Consider the following 12,331-nt stretch of genomic DNA (forward strand, 5'->3'; position numbering starts at 1 on the left):
TGAAAGTGACAGTGACTACCAGAAATGTAACACACTTGGTCTGTGCATTTGTTTCTTTACTTTTTCGTCTTTGTTCCCTCTGTCTTTCCCTGACCGTTTTTTTCCTTTTCTATTTCTCCCAGTTTGCTTTGCTACAGCAAACAGCAAAACAGAAGTGGCCAAAAAAAAAAAATCTCTACTCTCTGAAGTACCACTACACAAGTTAAAACAGTTGGCAGTATCTGTTCAGGAAAAACACAAGATTAGAACTGTATGTGTCCCTTCATGAGATCAGCAGGATTGCTGCTTTTTCCAAGGCTTGCTCCTGGATTCATTATGTATTTACATTGGATGATCTGGCGATGGACAAAAGCCCTACAGAACATGATTGTATCTGCACAAGTTTTACACAAAATAGGGCCTTTCTTCTTTGCATTTCCTTTTTCGTTGTTGTTTGCCAATTACTACATTTCAATCTTTCTGGAGCAGCTCCATATCTACAAATAAGATTGTGCTGTGGGAATCTGAACACCGGCGATTTTTGTCCCTTCTGTTTCATGTCTATTTAAACAATTCTTTCATTCAAAACTAGACAGGGCAGAATTTAGATGACTAGATTTCCAGGACACCAATGTCATGGATTTTTTTCAGCACTACCAACATAATATGACCAGGCACAGAGCTGAGTGTACATGAATCCAGGACCAAGAGGAATAATTAGGCAATGCTTGCTAGGACACAAATGGTACAAACTAAGCACCTTGCCAAATTCTTAAGAGTACAATGTGCCTAGCAGCATTATGATTATTTTAGGAAAGGAAACTCAGGCATTGGAATCAGTACTTCCATGTTCTAGTCTCAGTTCTGCCATGGACAAGTTATTTACCTATTCTGTACTGTAAAATGGGGAAAGAACCTGCTTCACTCGTTTTATTTTTGCAAAACAGAGTCTCAGATGAATGTGTAGTATAAAGTTAGAAACCAAGTGTCTTTGTGAATTATGGGGAGGGAAACATTAAGGTGCTGCAATGTACTATAAGCATTCTAACATGGTTACTATGTGCCTGTAAAACCTCAGTGACACTCCTTAAACTCAGCTGAGGAATTGCTTTTTCAGGTGTGTGTATGCATCAAAAAGTAGGGATTCCAGGGTCGGAGGAGAAGACGATCAGGGTGCAGAGAGGGTGTGCAGGCATCTGAATCAGAAATCAGATGCTTTCTAATGTTAGCAGCACCACGAGTTCGATTTCTGAATTTTTGTATATTTCCATGAACTTCCTCCAAGGGTCAGGATCAGCAATGATGATGATTCCCTGCTATTTCTGTAAAATCTTGGACTGTCAGCAACCCTTGGTAACACCTGTCTGCACCATGCCCAGATTTTACAAGGATTATTCTGTCATTAATGATTAAAATATCCCTACATTAAAAATAAAAAAAAATGAAGATAAATGTAAATGTCATTTATGTCCAGATGGTAATTCTGGATCTGTGCACCAAAGTTTGTGTTTTCAGTCAGTTCAGGCTTCTCCACTCCACATACTTCTACTAGTTAAGACCAGAGCATCTCTCATCCTCCACTGCAGAAAAGGTCTCGTGTTGTATCACATAAATCCAAGTTTTATTTCTAAATAGAGGATGAGGTTGTGACAATTTGGGGATCTTATAAAATTGCTGTATCACAGAATGTCTCTGTGTATGTGGAGTCAGCCATATGCTGTCATGACTGTCAAGCATCTCCCAGACCAGGGACAATGGAGCATTGTTAATCTTTGATGACTGCCATTCAAATCAGATCATCTTGGAATGATGGGATGGGCCACATCCTAAGCAAAACCCAGTTTTCTCCAACTTCTCTGCTGGGGGCTAGGGATTGGAGAATTGAAAATCCCTCAACACAATAAAGAAATCAGGTGTTAGCTCCTGGTCTTAAAAATCAGGGAGCCTGAGAGCCTTGGGGAGAACTCCAAGGGACTCTCAGAGATAAAGGAAACATGGACAATGGGAAAAACAGAAGGGCCTTCTTTTGTAGCAGAGGGGGCCTGTTTAACTGTGGTATCAGCCAAAGAAGAAAAGAAACAGAGACTGCATAATCCAGAGGAGATGTCCTGTGAAGGCGGAGATGCTGAACTCCTAATTTAGAAGACTGACCTAAGCCCAAAGAACACTCATAAGTGGTGAAGAAATGAAGGCAGGGAAATGCATACTGGTGTTATATTATTTTGTCCAGCTCTGTGTATTTTTTGTGCTATCTAGAGGAAAGAGATTGATTTTGGGGAACCCTTAGAAAGTGTGTGTCTGTTTTCAACTACTCCATGTCACTGAACAGGCAAACTGTGAACCAGAGCACCCACGAGGCTGAAGATCTGGGAAAGGGTGTGCTTAATCTACTCGGGAATAGGAGGTTTAGCACTGGTACTGGGGCCCAGGGCAACTGGGCTGCAGGGTCCCATTTCTATAAAGCTGTAACCAACCTAGCTTGGCCTCTCGTGCACAGGCTATAAGATGGTACTTGCAGCCTACTCAGATCAAAGGAAGCTTAAACAACACATGGTCCCAGTGGGGTGAGACCCAACACAGCATTCTGGTGAGAGTCCAGCAAGAAGAGCTATACCAGGGTTGTGTAACAGAGGGCCAATCATTTCACTTCACTTTATACAACTACATGATTTTCACTCCAAAGGAAATGGATTATTTGTAAGGAGTAACAAGCGAGGTAGCTGTAAAGAATACAGGCTGCAGCATCCACTGTCTTGGCATTCTGACTGATTCAAGCAGCTGCTACTAGAAAACGTCAGCTTTGCCAGAATGTCAGATGCTGAAGAAACTAATATCTGAAGCAGGCTCAATTAAGCCGAGAGAGACAATCATTTTGTCCTACTGAGGATCTAGGCAGATGCATTTCAATCCATATCTGGAATGGACAGAAGTGCTTGGGGAAGAGATGGACCAAAAAAAAAAAACCCAAACAAACCCACTAAACACATGCTGCTTTCCATCTTCACCTCCTTTGGAAGCCATAATCTTTAACCAGCCACAAATGATTCAATAACCATATATTATGATATTTCAGTAATGCATGAAAAACAGAAACAGCAGCATCAATCCTGATCAACTCTCCAAATATTTTTGTACAGTATATTCAGCCTAGTTTACTTCACCTGTTAAGTCATTAACAGTAATTATTTTCAAGGCTTTCTATTGGAGGGAAAGAGAATACTGAAATAGTGAGGAGTGATTAGAAAATTTGTTAGAGACTGTACTATATATTGAGATGTTTTAGGTTTACTTTTATGTTGGTGTGTTGACACATTGTGACACATCCTTATATCTTTGTACAATCTATTAAATTGCCAATTACTCTTAAAAGGACCAGGGAAATCAGCTTCTTCACTATATAGTCACGAGCAGGTAGCTGTAATCAATGCAATATTGTTAGGTATCACAGGTGGTGTAAGCAGAGTAGATGCAATGTGATGCTCTTCACTCATTCCCTCTCCTCTCCTTCTTCCAACATACAAATATATACACTCTGGTAATTACTTATTATTTACATAGCTATACAGTCAGAATCAAACATACAACCTTAACTCTGACCTCTGGTGTTTAAAAGGTAGCAGAGATATTTTTCGAGTAAAAGTGTGTCTATTGGTAACACTTGTCTTGCTGAGGTCAGAGTTAAAGTTGTGCATTTGAGTTATTTTAGGGAAACAGGTGTACACACCACAGGTGGTTGTATGCTGGAAGTGAACGGAAGTTGGTTGGACTGTGACAGATCCATCAGCTTCTCTTGGGGCTTGTCTACCCAGGAAAGTTATCCAACATAAGCTACGGTGTGAACTTAAACTGATATAGTTTTACTGTTAGACAGACTTTCTCCAGTATAAAGGGGCCTTTTTTGGTTTAACTTATGTCACTTTGGAAGGGGTTTAAGCTAACGTGAAAAGCACTCATTTTTTTACTAGAATAAATGTTGATATGGGAAATTATACTGGTAGAAGAGTTAACACTTTCCCATACAGACAAGCCCTGATGATAATAAGCTATGCTATGGAAAATAACGGGAATAATTTTTCTTTGGGTTAATTTTTAGGTTTCAAAAGTGGAGTAGGTGTCTGAGATTTGATGCTAATGCTGAAGTGACTGAAATTTGTTAAGACTGTGGTTATGTAACTATTGTGAGGAAAAAATACTCCAAACACACCACATATTCACGACTAAAGTTTGGAATTGGATCTTTTTTCCTGGATGTTAGTAAGTATTTTATCCACCAAACTATTCTGGACATTTACCTGTCTCCTCAACAATAACTGTGGTACAGCAGGAGTATAAATTCAGTCATTGAAGTGTGAAATAGAGAAGTTTTAATCCTGTTTTAAATAAAAAGTTAATTCAAATTTAAACTACTGAGTCACTACTGACGCCTCACTAATAGGAATAAATTATGCATTGCTTGGTGCTCCGAGTAAGCAATGCTGTTTAATTTTCACATTATGGCTCTATATTAGTCAATACCTGCTTCAAATTCAAAAAAGCAGAGAAAGAGCTTGCTTTGCTTGGTTCCCTAGCCGGAACAGATCATTTCAGCGTGTGCTACCTTTGGATGTAATTTGTAATTTTATTGGCGTTTACTGTGATGTTTGCATGAATGCTTTTAACAACTTGCTTTAGCATTGATCAGTTTAACAATTCTTGATTCTGTCAAAGTTCTAAACTCAACCTCTAGCTCTGGTAGCCTGTTGATATCAGTTATTTTTATGCTAGCTATGAAATTAAATTGAGCAATGGGGGGAAACCAGGTGGAACAATCAGGAAACAATTAGACAATAGGATCTATTAGCCCATGGAATAATCTCCCAAAGGAACTGCTAGAAGCCTCAAAAAAAGCCATTTGAGACTAGTACGCCTAAAATAGCGAAGAATAATCCTTTGCTGGCAGCAGGAGAGGGCTTTTCCATCTCCAGTTTGTGAGATTCTATAAGCAGAAGAGATTTTTGAATGCTACTTTGGGTTTCAAATTTTACACACACACACACACACACACACACACACACAAATTAGTTTAGATAGCTCAAGTGTATTTTCTTACAGCAGTACAAACACTAAAGAACAAGGAAACCATGAGTTAAAAGGCAACATCCCTTCCAACTCTGATATTCTGTGATCAGGGTACTCAGTCAAATCAAGGCATATTATTTCTACCACACTCAGGCTACCTCTGGTCCTTGAGCTAGGAGTGTGCTTCTCCGTGCTCACATACATATACTCGCGCTAGCTCTCATCAGGAGTAGGATAGCTGCAGTGGTGGCAGAGGTGTCACGGCTGAGCACTGCTGAGTACAAACCTGCCTGAACCCCATGAGTATGTACTTGGCACAAGAAATCTGTGCCTCTACTGCCACTATCCTGACTACCCTACTATTTATACTCACACTAGCTCAGTGAAGCTAGCACCTGTACGTGTAAGCAAGCAGAGGAATCGCACCCCTACCTCGTGGCATAAATGTAGGCTCAATTAGATTACATCATCACCCTCCATACATACATACAAAGAATTTATAATCATGCCAATACACAATCTCATCACCAGTCTTGGAGCCCTACATTCCTTAATGACAATTATTTTAAAGTTACAGGGTACGATTCTTCTCTCAGTTTACACCAGTTTAAGTCAGATTTAATTCCACTGAAGTAAAGGAGTTACTAAGTGAAAGGCAAATCAGGTCCACATCTCTGTATTCACATCTCTACAGACACCCTGTTTCACAATTACATTCATAATATGATACATGGATAAGTAACAAATGACCATATCAGAGTTAAGATAGCTGCGGGGTAAGTTACACTGTCTTTGATATACCCACTGACGAGGACAGTATTTATTTTTTGTGCACCCAGATTCCCCCGTGAAGGATCAGGGCTCCACTGTGTCCTGAACCAAAAGCAGGTTTGTTTGAGAAGGATAATAGTATGTTGGGGTGGTTGAGTATCAAGATGATAGTAGATGGTCTGATTTGGTGTGAATTTTGCCTTAACTTGCTTTAAATATTCATATTCCTGTAAAGGATATATGCTTAAGTCACCTTAACCTAAGTTTTGTTTTTTTTAAATGTATGTAAATATGGGAGCTGCTGAATCAGGGCTGGAGTCTGGTAAAGGAGACTAGCACGAAGGACTGGCCAGAGAATGGAGATACACAGCTGATCAAACAATCATTCCTCTTTCGTTTAAAACTTTGCAATAAGTTTCCTCCATCTAATGCTCAGATCTCTTCAGATGAAGCTGCTGGAACCCAGCATTCCAAAAAGCTTTGAGTGCTGGATAGACCCTGAGTTAAAGCTATCTCTACTAGGACTGAAGAGATTTAGATAGGGCAAATACAATTGTTTTATCAGCTCCCAGTTCCCTAATCCTGCTCCACTCTTAAGATCCCTCTAGTGTAAGGGCTAGGGAGACATCTTGGAACAATTTACCAAGTGTTGTGGCAGATTGTTCTTCACCGTCAATTTTAAAGTCAAGATTGGATGTTTTTTTAAAGGATGTGCTCTAGGAATTATTTTGGAAAAGTTATACTGGCCCTGGGAATGAGAGGACCTGACAAATGTAACCATAAGGTAACAGGTGAAAGGAAAGGGACTACGTGGGAAAAGGCCCAGGGGCTAGCAGCAGTGACCTGGAGACAGCAGTACATGGCTGCTGCGTATAGCGTCCCTGGATTGGGATCTGGAGTACTGGGCGGGCTTGGCTCCCCCACTGTGGGGAGGCCTAAAACCTGGAAAGTTTTAAAAGAAAAGGGGCTAAATTTGAAAATACCCAGAGAAGGTCTAAAGACTGGTGAGGGTAGACCGACAATTCTGGCTGGACTTCTACTAAAAGCCTGAGAAAGGGGCTAGACTGAAAGGGCCCAGAGGCAGATCTGAAGACCCTAGTGAGTTTTGTTAATCTCTTTGCTACCCTCTAGAAGGGGTTCATTCAGGTTTGATTGTGTGACTTAGCTGGATGTCCAAGCCACTGAAGACCTACCTAGCAAGGCTGGCAACCTACAGGGGGCACCAGGAACGGGGGGGCAGGGCGGGGGGGAGAGATTGCAGCACCACACCCAGCCAATAGGAGGCACGCAAAAAATAAGTCACAGGGAGGAACTTAGGATAAAGGCAAAAGGAGATCTCCTTGTGAAAAATGGTTCACAGTGGATCCACCATGAGTGCTCCCATCTCGCTCACCATTCTGACCAAAGTAACAGCAATTAAAAATGTGGGATATAGAGCATCTGGTCAAAGATTCAAATGGTGGTCTGGTAAATAATGACAGCACAAAACTGAACTCCTTTTGAGGTGTAGGCTTGACCACACGCAGAAAGGCCATGACTAGGCCCTGCAGAAATCTAACTTGCATTGGCAAATAAAAACAGAAGGCCCGTGTACTGGAGGAAGGAAGGCACTGACTGCTGTGAGATGGACCCACAATGAGCTAACTGAGAGATCCAAGTTCTTCAATGATAGGAAATAATCTAAAATGACTGGGATATCTGAAGAGTCTGAGAAAAAGTGATTGTGCTGTGCACACGTAGAGAAAAATCTCCATTTAGCTAGGTAGCAGTTCCTAGTTGAAACTTTTCTACTCTGCGTAAGAATGGCTTGGAGAGCTTCCAAACATGGCCATTCTAGATCTGACACACATCCACACACCAGGCTGTGAGGGGTCTGGATTGGGGTGTCTGATTTTGCCCTCTTCCTGACTTAGAAGATCCAGGAAGGGACAGATCCTGATAGAAGGACAGGTTGATATTCTCATAAGTTCTGTGAACCAAAATGTCTGGGCCAGTTGGGAGCCATGAAAATGATTCTGGCCCTGTCATAACAGATCTTTCTCAAGACCTGTGGTAGCGGGGAATGGGCAGAAAGGCATACCTGAGCTGGTCTGTCCATGATAACAGGAGAGCGTCACCCTGGGAGTCGTGGGCGATAACTACCCGGGAGCAGTAGAGGTATAGTTTCCTGTTCCTTTGGAACATAGCATGATCCCACTGGGGTGTTCCCCACTGAGTGAATATTTCCCTCAGGACACAGCTGTGTATTTCCCACTCATTCCCCAGGCAGAGAAGTGCCTGCTTAGGCTGTTCCCTAGAGAATTCTGAATACCTGGTAGGTAAGTGGCTTGAACAACTGGTGTGGTTTCTGATGCACCAATTCCGAAGTCTGGCTGCTTCCAGGCAGAAGGGAAGGGATCTTGCTCCACCCTGCTTGTTTATATAAAAGACCATGGTGATGTTGTCCCACATTATTTGGCTCTGGAGTCAATATATGGGAGGGGAAAATGCCCTTCAGGCCAGAATGCTCTCAGTTCCAGCAGACTGATTTAAAGTCTGGCCTCCTGTGAGATCCAAGTGCCCTAAGCAGTGTGGCCATACAGGGGAGCGCCCCATCCCAGAAGAGATGCATCTGTTACTATGATGGCACTGGCAGCGAGAGTGTTGAAGGGAACTCCCACTCAAACTCATTCCGGATTCAACCACCAGGTGAGAGAGAGGCAATAAGCCTGGCAGGAACAATCACACTTATGTTCACATGGTCATTGTCTGGTCAGTAGACAGTGTAAGGCGGTGTAAATGAAGTCTGGCAAATATTGCCACATAATTACACAATATCATGTGGCCTAGTAGAGAAAGGCATACTATGATCAAAGTATGCCTTTCTCTACTAGGCCACATGATACTTTGGTCTGTGAGCAACCTGAGTTATTAAATAGCTCATTGACTGCAATCCTTCTGTGGTGATCTTGCTGAAGTTGAGTCCAGTGTCATTCCGATAAAGTTTATCCACTATGTGGTGGTCAAAATGGATTTTTTTTTTTTTTGGTTCACACAGACACCCAGCACCGCTAGAAGAGGAAGCAGGGACAAAGTCACCGACCTGACCTCTTGGCTGGAGCAACCTGTGAGGAGCCAGTCGTCCAAGTCCGGGAAAACTGTGTAGCTGTCACATCTCATTTGGGCTGCCACCACAGAGAAAACCTTTGAGAATACCCTGGGTGCTGTTGCTCGTCCAAAGGGAAGGACTCTGAACTGGCAGTGATCCTGACCTATCAGGAACCAAAGAAACTTTCTGTTGGATGGATGAATAGAATATTTACTGAATAGAATGGGCATCACACACGGGTTTTCTTTTCCTCCTTTCTAGATTTTTGTCTTCTGTTAGTGATTAGTTTTGCTATTCCAGCTCTCAGTTTACAGCTTGGGTTTGTTCACAGAGCATATGAACTATCAAATTACCTCAGTAGCAGGCATCAGGATACAAGCTTCACCATGTCAGCTTCCAGGTAAACAGTCATTAGCCAAACCGAGGAAATACAGTAGTACTGCAACCCATTGCCAGAAGAGAATATATTTGAATGATGGTCAAAAGAGATGTAAACTCGGATAAGAGAGAACAAGACTAAAATTGGCTAAGGCCTCCAGGGATTAATCTGGGAGGAGGGAGAAAACATTGCTAAATTACTCAGAATAATTAACAAAAAAGATATCTAAGAATGTCTGTCTCGGAGTTAGTGGTGAATGTAAAAGGGAATGATAGCATAAGTCACATAGAACCACTCCTCGAGACACACTACAACCTCTCTGAAAGACCCAAAAGTGGTGAAGGAAGAGGTGGCATCCCTTAATTCAGGAGAGAGTGCTGCATCCCTGTAGAACTTGTCTTCCTCCATTTAACCTACTTCACAGCCCATATCCTCTTCTGCAGGGAAGGCCTACAGACTCTAAGACTCCCCTCAATCATCCAAAGGGTTCACCTATGGAGCTATGAGACATATTTCCTCCCAGGAGAGTAAGAGAACATATGATTGACTCATCGTCTCAAGTAACGAAATATGGAGACTTACCTAGGGTTCCATGTGTTGATGACATTTCAGAAAACAGACTTTAATAAATTATGCTACATTTGATGCTTAAATGTCCCACTTTGTGTTATTGGTTTCAGAAGTAGCTTTTCTGAAAATGACAAAACTATTAAGGCACTTGCTGAGTTCACATAGTATCTGGTGGACAACACCGATGCTAATTATGGGTCTTGGTGCTCTTCTTTCTGCCTTTACTAAAGTAACTTTTCTTTCCACTCTGGCTCTGCTTTTCTGTTTCTGGTAGAACTACCAAGAGAAGGTACAAATCCTCCAGTCTCCTTGAAAAAAACAAAACCCTATATGTCTAGGATTCATACTATGAGGAAGTAATGTTTAGCTCTGCAACTAACTCTCTAAGCCGTGGATCAGTTTTCCTGTCAAAGACTCTTCAACTTCTCAGAAAAGTAACTGTATGTTTACAAAAAAAAATTTTTTTAAATAATAAAAATACAAAAAGAGTGTATTAAAACAAGCAAATGCATTCCTCTGCACAGAATGCAGTCGGAAGTGGGAGACAGAGAAGGAAGATCAGGCACAAGGCATTTCCTGAGAATTAATGAGTGAGTGGAAATGTTTGATAGCCAAGGGCAAAATGGGTTCTTTAATCAGAACAATTCATTAATTCCGTAGACAAATAATACACAGAGGTTCTTCTAGCTTTTTCTTTTTGCTCATTTGTTATTGCTCTGACCACTTATAATGAAGTTTCCTTTCACTACAGCATCATTGATCCTTCAGAGCAAGGCTGACTAAGTTTGAATGGTGCTCCTGAGGTGAAGGCCATCTGTAAATGTATGGAATTAACATCTGGTAAAACAGGCAGTTATCTTTTATGAGGTTTAGAACACACTTTTAATCTTATATCTTAGTCTAGAGAACTCTCCATACTTTAGAAGCAAAAGTTTTCAGCCCATAAGGTCCTTTCCTCTAATATCAGTGGAAGTTAAGGATCTCAGCAACTCTTAGGATCAGGCCCACTGTGGCAGTGGATTCAGAGATGCAGAGTTAAGTACTGAGAGCAGTCAGTGGAGTAGGAAACTTTCACCGAACTCTCAGGGGAGTAGTATATACCTGAATGCATGTGTTTGCATGTTCCGATTTAATATTGGCACTTACCTGTGACTGGGGCATCTATGTCCAGCAAGTTTTTTTCCTGACGGAGAATTGAAGCACCCTCTGTTACTATTCTCAAAGCAACAGTCTCTTCCAGCCTCCCCTCCTTCATAAGGTGTGCCTTTAAGATATCCACACGGGGTTTTCCATCATTATCAAACACTTCCTTAGCTGTGAGCCGGTGGCTTGGAGGAAATGGGACAGCTGGAAATAACAAACAAAAATATCTGGTCACTTTACTGGGAAAAGCCACTCGTCTCAAAAAAGATAATCTTTCAAAGCTCTGCTGGCCATCAGCTCTGTCTGAAAATACTTTTGAGCATATACATGTTAAGTAATCTGAATCTTCTATTCTTTCTTTATAGCTTGCGGCTATACCATAGACAGAAAATTAACAGCAGCTGTTCAACATGCACATGTGCCCAAAATCTATTATTCAAACTTTTTTTTTTAAAAAAAATCTTGGACCTAGTTTTTATATCCCTTACACATGATTAAAAAATGAGTCACTGCTTACAGAGAATGTTAAAAACAGGGGTTGTTGTGGGAGAAGGGAATGGAACTAAATATTGCTTTAGTAGTATTGCAGAACCATGACGTAATGCTCCTTTCCCAGGAAAGATCTTAATGTACATTACACTACATCTCAGATATTTATTGCCCATGTGTCTACAGACATAGATCTATCTAGGTTAAACCACAAGACTTTGCAGACAGCCCCTTCTCTTTAATTACTGGCAGAGTGCCTTTCAAAAATCCCTTCCTTTTTTGTATTTATAGCTTTGCTCTATTAGAAATCATTGTTTACATACAATATCCCACAAGCAGTCTGTCTGTCTCAGTCAAACATTAGTGAAAGAGCTCTAAGACTGTTCTCTTGGCATGTGGAAAAGTGGAGGATATTTCAGACAGAAGTAAAAAGCAAAATGGGTTGTCCCAGCAATGGCCTAATGGATAGCATTCTGTGTATTGCCATTATTCAAAGTTCCAGGTTTCGAGCCAACTTCAAGTACTCTTGCTCTCTCTCTCCTTAAGGCAGCATTAGTTAGAAGCTCAGGTGACGCTCTCAGCTTCCAGGATTAGGTTGCAGTATTATCCCCGCTTAGCCCCCTTTCCCTAGCAGCTAAATTGGAGTGGTATTAGAAGCTTCCTGCCTTGCCAGCTGCAGGGTAATTTTATTGATTCTGGCTACTGCCGAGGGTGGGTCAGATTGAATGGATGCTCAGCGTGAAGAGTGAATGGAAGCTTTAGGAATGATTCAGGACATCTACATATACAAAACTGTATTATTGAGACATTGCCTCCCTGATACCCATCATATTGGGGGTCACTGGTGTATCTGG

General features: G+C 41.4%; 1 protein-coding gene across 2 annotated transcripts in view; it reads right to left on the reverse strand.

Moving 5' to 3' along the window:
- PPP3CA (protein phosphatase 3 catalytic subunit alpha) overlaps positions 1 to 12,331 on the reverse strand; it is a 326,222-nt gene that overhangs the window by 185,226 nt on the left and 128,665 nt on the right. For both annotated transcript variants that reach the window (XM_074950676.1, XM_074950675.1), the window contains exon 2: positions 10,992 to 11,192. In XM_074950676.1, coding sequence (XP_074806777.1) covers positions 10,992 to 11,192 — 201 coding nt within the window. The remainder of the gene's footprint in view (positions 1 to 10,991; positions 11,193 to 12,331) is intronic.

Source organism: Natator depressus, chromosome 4 (assembly GCF_965152275.1).
Source record: "Natator depressus isolate rNatDep1 chromosome 4, rNatDep2.hap1, whole genome shotgun sequence".
NCBI classification, from domain to species: domain Eukaryota; kingdom Metazoa; phylum Chordata; order Testudines; family Cheloniidae; genus Natator; species Natator depressus.